Source organism: Triturus cristatus, chromosome 6 (genome assembly GCF_964204655.1).
Source record: "Triturus cristatus chromosome 6, aTriCri1.1, whole genome shotgun sequence".
In the NCBI taxonomy this organism is placed as follows: Eukaryota; Metazoa; Chordata; class Amphibia; order Caudata; family Salamandridae; genus Triturus; species Triturus cristatus.
The window spans coordinates 1,848,160,738-1,848,174,224 of NC_140589.1; the positions used below are offsets into that span (position 1 = coordinate 1,848,160,738).

The following is a 13,487-nucleotide window of genomic DNA, read 5'->3' on the forward strand; positions in this document are numbered from 1 at the left end:
CGATACGCCACTGTGTTGAGAGGGCCTACAATTTCTACAATTGCTATTGAGTACATGCTCCATAGCAAGGCAAACTTTTGACAGTGGGTGTGTTGAATGTGTGGTCGTCAGCCTCTAGCTTTGCTATCAAGTAAATGTTTCACTGCCAGGTGAGCTCTTGGAAAGGAGCCTTTTCAGTGGGCCTTTATCCTCCTGCTTCTCTATCGGGTACCTGCTCCAGTGCCAGGTGAGCTCTTTATAATCTTTGTGCTGAATATGGGCCCTTCAGCCACTTGCACCACCATCCAGTATGTGCCCCTTGTCCAGGTGCGGTCATGGCAAGGATTCTGTGGAACGGGGACCCTTCAGTCTCTAGATCTGCTCCAGAGTAAAGGCTCCATTGCAAGGTGTGCCCATAGCAAGGGGTCTATTCAATGGCTGACTTAAATTCTCCTACATTATTGTCGAGCCAGTGCTGACTGTGATGTATGGTTTTGGAGAGACCTTAATGAGGAGTAACTCTGACCAGCATCATGGATGACACACTTACATTTCTGTAGACACAGCCCCTCTCGGTTCTGTAACACTATAACTGAGGCCTCTTTGCAACTTATATTCCAGCTTGAAAAGGCACCCCACAGAGATCTATGAGAGTCTCCCACACTTTGTAAGCTCCAGGTGAAGGCCATCCAAGGGTCTTCTGTTTGTGGGCCACTACATACTTGGGTCTGGGTGTCCGCAGCGTTGAAGGTCTGTTTTGAGCTATGTTTCAGTTTGGTGGAGGTATAGCAGTGCCTGTCAGCAGGAAACTGATGGTTTGTTGTGATTCATTCCAGGGTATACTGCACATCATGTGGGAACGTATTGAGAGCGATGCGAGGGACTATGTTGATAGAGTAAATGTCCTAGTTCTTGATTGAGATTTTTCTGTTTTAGGAAAGAAAGCATCGAGGGCTGGCACAGCTCCTTCTTCCAGGTGGCAGAGAGGATGCAGAAGCTGCAAGAGGCCCAGAAGGCTTTTGTTCTCAACCCGGCAGTTGGGGTAAGAAACAAACTGTAAAAATGTTCTTGTCTTTGACTGCAGTATTGTTTGCAACAGGACTCCTGCAATCCAAGACCAATGAAGCAGTGGTTTATTTGCAAGACAATAAGTGCAGACCCTAAAGTTTTACTCAGAGGCCCAAGGCTGGTGCTATTGAATGCCGGGGTTGTAAGATCCCAAGGCTGTTTAGTTTTGTTTCCACCTCATGCCTCTTTTGTCCATTACCAGACCCAACCTACACCTGTATCTCTTTGTATTTTTCTTTTTCATCCTGGATTTCTTTCTCTGGCACAGTTTTACGTCTTTCTCTTTCCCGCTGTTGTGTTTTTTTTCTCTCTTACTCTAGGTCAAAATCTGATGAGAAAAAGTAAGTGCTCTTTCTCACATATTAGCGCAGGTGGGCCCCACCTGCAACCACCGGCTAATTGGGCACTGAAGTGGGGACATGAAAGCTAGTGTTGAGACCAATGTTCAAAATCCCTCATCAGATAAAGCATGTTGAAAGCAAAGTAAAGTTACCCAGACTCAGGTGCAAAGTGGCATTTCCCCACTGATGTGCCACTGCTGAGAGTGGTATATGGGTAGACTCCAGCTGTTTGCTTTGTGTTGAGGTGCAGCCCTTTGGTTTGTCGTGAGAAGTGCGCTCTGTGATTTGTGTTGAGGTGCAGCACCAGCAGCTTGTGTTAAGACACCGGACTATTACTTAGGTGTGCGTTTAGATCCCCCTCTCTCCTGTTTGTCAGTCTTTGCTTCCAGCCGCAGTTGCTCACTTTTCCTTCTTCTGCTTGTTGTAGCCTGAAGGCATTTGTGGTTCTTCGCGGATGAAAGGTGGGAGCGCAACAAAAATCCTCTTGGAAACTCTCTTCCTGGTGGCCCATAAAGGTGACTCCAACGTTGGTATATCTGAGAAGTAAGTCATGTCAGGAAATACAGAGGAAGGGTTGAAACATTACATTCCCTATTGAAAGGGTAAAGTTACCTTTATAGTGACTCTTTTAGCACTAGTCAATGGGGCCTGTTTCTATTATCAATGTGTGGGTTTCCCTTTCACCTGTTGGTGCAACTGGAAATTCAGAGTGTACTTCACACGTGTCAATTTGCCTAAGCACATGCTCACCCTTTCCAGTTCCTTCTTGAAAATATGAGCCAGTGAGGCTTGATGCTCACCTATGCACTGATGGATACTATGGGAACCAGGTATAATGTTTCCATGAGAAGAGCATCAAGTGGCCACTTGCTCCATAATTATTCTCAGTCACTGGTAATTAGTCAGGGTCGCTTGCCAGTCCATCGTTCTTTGCACACCATGTCACCTCAGTTTGGACCCAGCCATATGCAAATTAGTCTTGACCATGCTCCAATAGGAGGAGTCCAGCCTGAACTGCAAGGCAAGGTGCTCCCTGAACCAAAACCAATGCAAGGCCGGTTTCACCCTTATGAGGATTTTCCAGTCGGGTATAGCTTAATCCCAGTTGCAAAGTGTGTATGAGGCCCGCGTCTGGGCATACTCGCCCCACCTAAGGCGTCACACTTAAGTCTGCAAAAAATTGATGAATGGACTGCTTGAATTAATCTCAGCCACTAGTGATTACTCAGGGCATCATCCCAGTCCATTGATATTTTGCACACCACGCCACCTCAGTTTGGACCTAGCCATATGCAAATCAGTCTTGACCCTGCATCAATAGGTCTAGCTCGACCTGCCTGGCCATGTTCTCCCTTAACCACAACATAAGCAACCCAGGACCAGTTTCAAATGATGATCTCTAAAAAGAAATCTCGTTCACTTTACATTACCATGAAACAGTGCTGAAATAGGGTCTTGAATAAACAACATTTCCAGGTAGTGGGACTTTCCCTGAGTATCATTGTCAGCATTTTGTACTGTATGATCAGATTATCCACTTAAAATACTACATCTATTCATTTGTAAGAGAGCCACATGCTGATGTTCATGACGAGTACACCATCCGCAATATCTGCTCATGCGCGAATCTCGTTTATTTCCATTGATTTAATACAAATTTCTGCATGATAGAAATTTTGATTCATGGCCGTTTATTGTCGGGCTGGTTTACTTGATGAAACGCGTTACATTCCAACTTCTCACTCAATTCTTTGTCTCTCTAGATGTCTCCTGGAAATCCTGAGGACCTATGAGCGGGCTCACAAAGTCACATACTCTCAGAGCAAGAAGATTGCTGCCCTGGTCAAACAGGCTGGTACAAGGTGGGTCCAGCATGACTGGGCATGTCCAGTGGTGAGCTTGCCATACTTGCATCAAGCGTGCTCTTACATAGAGCAAGAGGATGAGGACAGGGTGACTTGCTGATTAGCATAAACATGATCGACTCTAAATGTGGCCTTTTTTAATAAACAATTTTATTGGTATTTCAGAAATGACTGCCAGCTGCATTTCGGATGTCAGCACGTCGGCCTTTGCACATTATATGCCTTGACACTAAAAATATAAGTCATCTATTGGTTTGGCATTGATAACACTCAATATCTTGTCAAGCTACCTTTTTGTGCCTAAGGTGCTGTACTATCTGGTTCCGCCCAGACACCTTATGGTAATCGCGCGCTTTAAAAATCTCATAACATGACATAATATTCCAGAGTCCCCAATTGCTGCTCTTAGGGACACAAAGGCACTTACTTCCCTGCTGTGCACTACATTTTATGAGATGGAATCCCTTTGACCCTCTATTGTTTTACAGTTAATCAGTAGGGTTTCCTCACTGTCACCATTCGAGTGGAGTGTTAATACACAAGCATCTATGTGACAGTGGCCTTGCAGCTAGAAAGGTCAAAAATTAGACATTTAAGGACAAATGTTCAGAAAAGAATATACCAGGTAGTAAAGTAGAATCTTACACTGAGAACAAGGAGAACCAAGTACGGTTAACCAGCTACTATATTGCAAAAAACTGTTCAGTATGTCAGCCAAAAGTCGAACTCATCATATGTGCAAACTCATGATACTGCATTGTATTTAGCAGATTTTAATGTGAAGTGGGTCTCTTCTCAAATCTAGGCTAATTTGTAGCTGCATCTGGATATCATTTACAGAGGTCTTCAGTTCATCTAAAGTAGAGAGGAGCCCTTTAACAGCCTCAAACCCCAATTTCTTATTTGTCATCCCTTGTTGCGCGGCATAGTCCAGCCAAATGTAGACAATAGTAAAGTTCATGGAAAATTAAGAAAAGCAATGAATTTAGAAACAATAGAAATGGAGATAAAGCAAGGTGCTACTAACATTCTTGTTAGTGGCTTGATGTATCTCAGGCGAATGCACTTGGTGTAAGAAGTTGGTTAAGAATGCAATGATACACTTGCGTCCTGGTTAATATTAATATGATACGCTGGTGACCGGGTTAAGAAAGCTATGATATGCTGATGACCAGGTTAAGAATGCTGTCATGTGTTGGTGACCCAGTTAAGAATGCTGTGATATGGTGGTGGCCAGGTTAAGAATGCTACAATATACTGGTAACCTAGTTAATAATATTATGATATGCTGGTGACCAGGTTAAGAATGCTGTCATACGCTGGTGACCCAGTTAAGAATGCTGTGATATGCTGGTGGCCTGGTTAAGAATGTTATGATACTGGGGCGCCCTACTTAATAATACTATGATATGCTGGTGACTGATGGTAAGACTGTTATGATATGCTTGTGACCAGCTTAAGAATGCTATGATATGCTGGGGACCAGGTTAAGAATGCTATGATATGCTGGTGACCGAGTTAAGAATATTAAGATGTGCCGATGACCGGGTTAAGAATGTTATGATGCGCTGATGACCTTTGAAAAACTGAGGTAGTGATGGAACACGTTGTTTGAGGCAATGCTGAGAGTTGGGGTGCTGCGTGTTCTCTGTTGTGGTGCTAGAGCCGATTTTGAGGATTATAGACGTGGATGGTATAATTGTGGGTGAAGGAAGAGAAGGTGATATGTAGGCGAATGGAAGTGGAGGTAGATATTTTCAGTGATAAACATGAGGAGGTTGATTTGTGGTGGGAAATGGGGCACAAACGGTTGCAGAAGGGAGATCAGTAATAGTAAGGTAAATCAGTGTAGCTAGTTATGTCAGCAGTTCTTCACTCCTGAGAAGTGGTTGCACGTCAGTAAAAGTCACCACATTGAACCAGTGCTCACCATGGGGTATGTTCAGTCAGTCTTCTTCCATTGGAAGAGCCGCTATCAGTCTGAGCAGGTACCCTAGAACCAGAGATTCAGCAAATCTGCTTATGCCCCCTCGACATCTCATCGATCTCTGCCTGGTAGATGGCTGCTGCTGCATTAAATTCAAGAAAATTCCCCCTCAACATTCACCTTTGGTGTGATTCTAACAGTCAATACCTGATGGTCCGAGTTGCAGTAGGGCTTTTTATCATTAAAACCTGGTATTAGTCAGTGTTGTCAACTACACAGTATATATACCTCACTAAACTTCATCCGTGCTTTCAAGAGCACACAAGGTTTGCTTTATGTCTTGGAATGCGCTGTCCAGCGACAAGCTCTCTGGGCACAGGGATCACACCATGTAGACTACTTGACACTGAAGGATGACACATTCTACAAAAACAGGAAAATATTAGTCCAAACAAACATAGCCCAGAGAATAGGGTATTGTGGAGTGTTCTGCCGAACCCGCTATCCCGCTCGGCCTACCATAGTCAAGTCTAGAGATAGACCCCTGTGCTTTCATGTAGCAAGTGAGCAGCAAACAGATGAGGGCAGGTTATGTCTCCAATATGGCAAATCAAGAGCACAGAAAGTGCTGTGCCAGAGCTGTGGGTGTGGTGAATGCCATTAGAATGCCAAAGGTTCCGAAAAACTGTTGCAATGGTAAAAAAAGAGTACCCCTGCCAAGAATCCCATTTTTGGAAATTCTTGTAACTATTATCAAGAGCTGCAGATCTGTGCATTGATGATGACTGGGTTTTCCTGTAGCATTGTCTACATGGACCCATTTGTACAAATTGCCTCTGGCGGATTTGTTTGCAGAGACCTCTCATTCAACGCTGCGACTGGAAGCTACGGAGCCCTTCTCAAAAAGAAGTATACAAAGTGATATGTAATGCCTGCAGGGATGGGGAATGCTGCAGTACAGAGCTAGTAAAACCCACTGACTTACTTGTGCAGTTAAATCTTAATTAAAGGACTCTGAATTAGGCATATGCATCTGGGTTTCAAGAAAGGCTGCGGGTAGGAACATGTTCATCTGCATCAATTCCTTGTAATCTGAAGAATCGAGCACTTCACTTGCACCACATTCCGAGGTGTCTCTTCTGGGTTGAGTTACACCTTTCTAGATATGGTCCAGACTTCTCTGAATCTGCTTTTGTAACTTTTGAGTAGTTCTGTGGTATTATCAGGAATGCATTTGTGGCCACGTGGTGCTCAGTCTTGTGCCCTCCACAACAAGCATGTGATTTCAGGCAGAAATCCAGAAGTAGAGAAAGAAAGCAACAGCGCAGGAGTTACAAATGTCAACTGTTCACTTACTCTTGGTGCACTTTTTAGATGTTTTCTGCCTCACGTGCTAATTTCTTTGTCCATTCCCAGTACTCAAGAGGTTTATTTGGGGTAGCTGGGCTAAGATTTTGTTTATTCCTTTCCTTGACATCTTGGATCTCCAGCACCCAGGTTTACTGCTGTCTTTGTGGCCAACTCAACATCTCCATGTCCAGGATCTGACTGCAGGGTAGGCCTCACCGGAGTAGCCCCATCTCCTATAGAGTTCCTGGTGGACCAGTTCTACTGGTCAGCCCATGTCTGCCTCTTCTGATTGGCATCACAGGTGCCGGAAGCATCTCTGGCTCCATCTGTCTTGCAGCCCTCTCACCGGAAGCTCTGAAGAAGCATGGAGGGGAGGGCTTTCTTCTGAGGTATTTTTCAATGCCCAAGGATTTGCTAACCCGATTAGAGAGCCTACGCTCACCAGGCCTAAAAAACATGAATGTTCCTTACATTCTATTACTTCACCACTCCAAAGACATCTTCTTTATATGGACAGGATTGCTTCTTAAAAGAAGTATTATTAAAGGCATACTAAAATCTGCAATTGTCAACTGTTTACTCCCATCAACCCTTTGCTCTCATTAACAGCCTGTTCACCCATTTTTTGAAAACTGATACTGCGAACAAGATGAGAAACAATGAAAGCAAGTGAGACTAGAAGACCTTGGGCAGGTGACCTGGAGAGACAGGAAACATAGACCGCTTTTCCCAGAATAACAGAAATGATGTGCATTAGTCGCACGTTCCTAAAAGTATTCCTGGAATTATTTGAGAACTTAGAAAAAAACTCTGAAATGTTCTCAAAATATAGGTCTAAGACAACATGAATACATGTAAAACTTTTTGGAGAATCTGATCCACTCCGTTTGACCCATGCCGACTCTGCTTCTTCTCTAGCTGGCAGAAGAAGGGTCACCTGTACATCCTCGGATGGGGCACGCTGGGACTCATGGCCATCATGGACGCCGTGGAGTGTATACCGACATATGGCATAGGTAAGGACACCCTAGTAGATGAAAGAGAGGATCAGTATATAGCAATTATCCAGGGAATGTGACGCGGAGAAACATAATGGCTGACTCGCATTGAATAACTCGTAATGCATCATTATTGATTGATGAATTGCATCTTATTTTATCAGACAACCGACATACTAAAAATGAAAAAATATTGAACAATGTTTTAGGACCTGGTGCAATGTTTGGTGCTTTATTTGGATTATATTTAATAGATGTTTGGAATTTAGATGAAATACACTAATTCATTGTCTCGATTTGAATAAACAAACAAAAATTGGATGACTTTTTTTCATTCAAAATTTGTTTGTTGGTGTCTTTCTAATTTTTAAAACACGGATCAGTTCCCCCTGGCCATTTATTGTCAGTTTCTTCCTTCCCCATTCTTGCACTACTTTCTATTTTGTCTGGACTGTCTGGTTGTTTCAGTATCTGCTCCCTTCTCTTTTTTGCTGTTGTCATTTCTTAGGTCTGGCATTGCAAAGAACGTTTTGATTTTACTAAAATTACACATTCAACATACCTACTTGTAGAACTTTTCAGCCAGCCGCCTCCATCCATGCATTTGTGATTGTCACTCACATTTTTTTAAGCCCAGTCAAGTATGCAGCATGGGGCAATGGGTCAGCCCACTCCAGCCACTGGCTAACATCACTGTAAATGGCGACATTAGCCTTTTTCACGAGGAGCACATCCATACACAAAGTAGTTCCATTCAGGGCCAGGGACTACTATGGATTCTGTGGAATTGTTGAACAAAACAGCTAAAACCTATGAAAGCTTTAAAACAAAGCTGCATTTGTGAGGTAGTGCTCTATGAAAACCCTGTACTTCTGTGTAAATGACCATGTGGTCAGAAATGCATCTTTCTCCAGTTCTATATCGACTCAATGTAGGTTGTATTGCTGGTGGATGATTTTTGATACTCATTCAGCTGTACTTGGGTGGGTTATCCTTGCGGGAGTCGCATCCAGGCAGGCAGGGATTGTGTAGTCAAAGGCTCCAGTGGCGGCTTAGATCTTACCGGATGTGCTTTTACCCAGTGCAGTGCTACGGGGGTGATTGCTAAAACTTACCTGTGTAGAAGATACTTCTTGACTCTCTACTTTGTGTTTCTCAGACTACAGGGACGTCCGGGGATTCATCAGCACTGGCTACAGTGGGATGCAGAACAAAGAAGGAGACTTGACCTCCCTGGTAAGGTATGAATGAATCTATGAATGAGTAGTAGAGTGGTTAGTTAGTCTTCTAATGTGTGATGGTGCCAGTAAACAACAGCTTGTACTATTGGTGTGAGTAAAAGTGTGTGAAGGCCTTTTTAGCCTGTTGCCAGAGATCACTAAGCCTTTAACCTGTAACTTTCTCTCCCGGTCACCATAGAGCTATAGAGCTTTTACGCTTGTTGTGGGTCTCATGGTGCCAAGAAGCCTCACCGTGCTTGTCATACAAATAAAACATTACAAATCATGGCTGGATTATTCATGGGTACACTTGTGAGAAGTTGGCCTGGCATATGCTGTTCCTAGTTATAGGGACACCTTGCACCAGTCCAATTCGACTCTTATTGATGATAGGTTTAAGACAACCTTTAAAGAAAGCTATCCTAGTGGTAGCTGTGGAGAGCAGCCTTCAGGCTAAGTCTTGAAGGAGTGTTAAGCTTATTGTTTTACCATAATAACCTCTTGAATAACCAAATGAAAGAGTAGCCCACACAGGTATATATATAAAATATATGTATTTATTCTAGACAGAATCCCATAGTCACTTTATGTGGCTAGTGGCAAAGTTACAATTCAAACAAGCATTTATAAACACAATAAATAGCACAGAAATCAATGGGCCCCAGGGGGGGACCAAACCATATACTAAAATAGTGGTATAAGAACCACGACAATTCTACAGGCAATGCCTAGGGCATTCAGGATCGCTTGCCCCTTCAGAATCCACCCACAGTTAAGAGGAAGGGGACCCACGGGAGACGCGTGCAGTGCAAAGAGCTGCTATCGGGATCGCAATGTTAGCCTATGGAGAATGTCGCGGTTGAATATTTAAAGTTTAAAGACACTTCTAGCAACAGTACAAAGTTAAGGCTTGAGACTTAAGGCTTTGGAGAGCCCACCACCACGGGAGTACCGAAGTACCACTGTTACCTGCCCCAGGGAAGCCGGGTGCATAGGTCGATTCTGGTGTCGGGTCGCGGGCTGATTTTTCTATGGAAAAGTAGTCCAAACTGCTGCTAGCTGAAAGCGTCGTTGAAGTCGTGAAGATTGAAGATAAAGATGAACCTGAAAGCAGAGGGGACAGAGTCTGGGTCACAGCACAGTGACCAGGGAGCTCACAGGAAGGAGCTCGTGGATGTCGGGTGCTTCAGGTGTAGAAGGTACAGCTGGGCTCTGCAGTCACGGGCTCCGGGAGGCTTCAAGGAAGGCCAGCTTCTGGAGGGCGACTGTCCCACGTCGGATGAGGGTCGCTGCGGTGTTAGTGTCCCGATTGGATCCACTAAGCATTGGCAACCGCAACCCACGCAAGATGTACAAAGCAGCTGCTGGTGCAGACCCACGAGGTCTGAGGGTGCTCTCCTTTGCAGGGAGCGCAGAGCAGGCCTGGAGCAACCAGAGGAACTCTTGGAAAGGTAGATTGTCCTCCGTCAGGGCCCACAAGTCGAGAGACAAGGGACCGCGGAAGGCAGCAAAATGGAGTGCGTAAAAGGGCTCCCACAGGCCATCGGAGCGGACTAGGGAGCTGAGCTTTGGCACGGATGCTGCTTGAAGGTTGGCTCAGAAATGGGCCAAAGCACAACTTCCCCACTGGTCGGGGTCGTGTGCTATGCAAGAGGTGGCCGGGGTCTCGGGGTATTCAGGGATCTCGGCACCCACGTGGTCCACGGTGCTCAAACTTGCTGGGCACGCTCACAGGACTCTGGGATGCACTGGAGACCCACCTCAAGGTTGATGGAAGGCGTCGAAGTTCGTGAGAGCAGCGAAGTTACAACCGGGTATCTTGCAGTCTTTTAGGTGCCTGCCAAGCAGGGGGATAACTCCTTTATCCCAAGGGAGATTTCTTCAGTCAGCTGGGCAGCAGCTCGTCGAAGGTCAGTTCTGTTAAGTTCTGGACGAATCTGAGGCTCTGGGGCAAAGTTATTCCCATATATCCCCAAGATTAGGGGATGGTCCCAAATAGAGCCTACCAATCAGAGTAGAGGCGGGAAAGGGTGGCTACACCCACTCCCCTTTGTGTGTTTCCCGCCTGGGCGAGGGGCAGGATGCCCCTGAACCGGTTCCAGGCGGTGTATGCAGAATTGGGGCTCTGCAGCTGCCTACGTGCAACTCTGAAAGGACATTTGGTGCACCCACCCTGTTCCAATCCACATATCCTGTCTGGGGAGGTGCTGGCACCTCCCTGCCACAGGAGCCCTATTGTCCAGATGGCGAGGCTGGGGTTTTCCCCAGCAACAGCCAGCCAGAGTCGTGTAGGTGGTGGACAGTAGCCATTTTGTGGTACATGTGCACTTTTAAATTGGTGTCTAAATTCTACCGCTTTTCCCATATCACCCTCCTAGCAAGGGGGAATCGTACCCTCATGCCCATGGCTGGACTGGGGGTATGATTCCTTCATGTTTGACACCAAACACGATATGGTTCTGTGTAGCCATTCTCAAGTTATCGCGATGACGCGATTTACTTATAATGCGGTTAAGAGTATATGGTATGGCTACACTACAAACAACCCAGTAACGGTTTTATGAAGGTTGCAGAGAGGTCCTACTCATGTAGGGGTCCCCCCTCACACATACCTCAGCACCCAGCCCTGTAGGATTACCAGGGCCTGCCATAGGGGTGACCTATGAGAGTATATGTGTTGTAATGGTATGGGATATAGGGTACCTACATCCCTGTAAGGGGTGCTAGCACCACCTTACCCAGACTACAGTAGTGGTCTGGTGGTGTCAGTTTGGGTGGCTGTCCCAGGGTGGCACAATAAGTGCTGCGGCCCTGGTAGGCCTACTGGGGGACCCATGCCCTGGGTACCTAGGGTACCATCTACAAGGGACTGGTAGGGCATGCCCAGCATCCAATTGGTTGGTACCTAGGGTACTCACATAGTTTAACAGAGGAAGCAGATAGGCTGGGGTCCTGGATAGCAGGGCCACAGCCTGGCTAAAGTCATAAAAACAGTCAAAACATCAGCAAAAAGTTGGGAGCAACTATGCAGTCGATGCCACTCTCCTACAACACTGCATCTGGCTTCACGGTACTCAAATCAGTTGTGATCATTGACAAAGTCCAATCGCAAAATAGTAACAGACAGAAAAGCAGAAGATCAAAGACAATTGTCATCTCAACTGACCAGAGCTTTCTTTAGACAACAGGTGGAGCTAAGAGGTCAAAATCATGTAAAATCAACCCTACTATATATACAACTTCTCTCAATACACGTCAGTGCAGCATTGCCACGCGACAGATACTTGTTATTCACAGCGAAAATGTATCTAATGTGCAGGTAGCAGGATCTTCCCTTAAGGAAGCCCAGGATAGCCCTGAGGGGGAGCTATTATTCATATACACAATACTAGCACCATTATTGTAACAAAATTCACTTCCCTTGCCAGGTTTGAAAAAGAGTTCATGCTGCTACAAAATGTGCAATGTACAATATGGAACATTGTGGCTTCTAGGCCTACTAACGCCCTGAAAGGTTCATAAAGCTTCCAGCAAATAAAAGGCAGATTTCATATTTGGTCAATAGTGGATACGTTATTGATTTTGTGTATAGTTCTTCGCAAAATTCTCATCATAGGTGTATACGAACGCAATACAAATAGATTTTAAGTATGGTTTTCACAGCACCAAGTAACTACCATATCATGCACAAAACCAAAGTATAATGAACCCGGTTGAATGCACTATTTGCCCCTCTCAACAACTGAGTTTGTAGTGCGTCACGAATTGCGTGAATATAATAAGCACAATATCAGATATGAAATGCAGTTTAAAGTTCAGATATACCCCTACAAAGGTTACCCTTCTCAGTTATCACACCCATGATAAAGTTAGCAGATACAAAGACATTTGTTTCTTCAAACTCTAGCAGGCTTTGGGTTTTTACAATAAATATGACAAGCTATAGAGTGACATCTCACACGCGCTTTGCTTTATAAGATGTCACAGGAAGCAGTATGAAGAAACCATGAGCAAGTTAATGGCTTTACTTTTACTATACCATCTTTAATGAGAACTGGGGGCTGCAGCCCATTCCTAAATAGTGATGAATAACAGATCTAAAGAGCTGACCCCTGAAAGCAATCATAAGTAGAGGGATTACGGTAGCAGTCCCCAGGGGTTGTACGTAATGGCTGCCCCAGCACCCCTTTATCAGCTCATCTGCTGGATGTGTACACCGACTGAGCAGCAGGCATCAACCTGAGGGAGGGGGTTCAGGAGAAATACTGGGAGCTGTTCTCTGCCAGATCTTTAATATGATTAAGAGTAGTGAAATCCCATACAAAGGGTTATTTGGAGGTGCGATGAGAAGTAGTTCTGGGTGCTGAGACACCCACTACGGTTTCAACGAGTCCAGATCCACAGCCGATGAAACCGCTAGAGGAAGACAGGCTGGGGGCAGCAGCTCAGCCGAACTCCGCCAGACGTCTGCAGTAACGGTGGACCCAACAACACTGCTCCTGGACGTCCTTAAACCTGCCCTGAACCCCTGACGCCACCCCGTAATACTACAACAGGCCTCCCGCTGGCACTTTCCAGTATCTCTGGTTTCCAGAAGCAAATACGGCAACCTTGTAATCGGGCTCTAAGAGAAAAACTGCTTTTGATTTTGCAGAACTATTGGGTAACTAGAAATTGTGGGAATGTTCTTCTCCAGAAAATATGGAAATACCACCCATACAATATGTATTCTTTGTAGA

At 45.1% G+C, this 13,487-nt stretch overlaps 1 protein-coding gene across 1 annotated transcript in view; it reads left to right on the forward strand.

Annotated features, from left to right (window-relative positions):
* GCKR (glucokinase regulator) overlaps positions 1–13,487 on the forward strand; it is a 194,815-nt gene that overhangs the window by 125,776 nt on the left and 55,552 nt on the right. Inside the window, exons 9-13 of the mRNA XM_085613316.1 lie at positions 916–1,021; positions 1,816–1,931; positions 3,152–3,250; positions 7,449–7,546; positions 8,688–8,764. Coding sequence (XP_085469442.1) covers positions 916–1,021; positions 1,816–1,931; positions 3,152–3,250; positions 7,449–7,546; positions 8,688–8,764 — 496 coding nt within the window. The remainder of the gene's footprint in view (positions 1–915; positions 1,022–1,815; positions 1,932–3,151; positions 3,251–7,448; positions 7,547–8,687; positions 8,765–13,487) is intronic.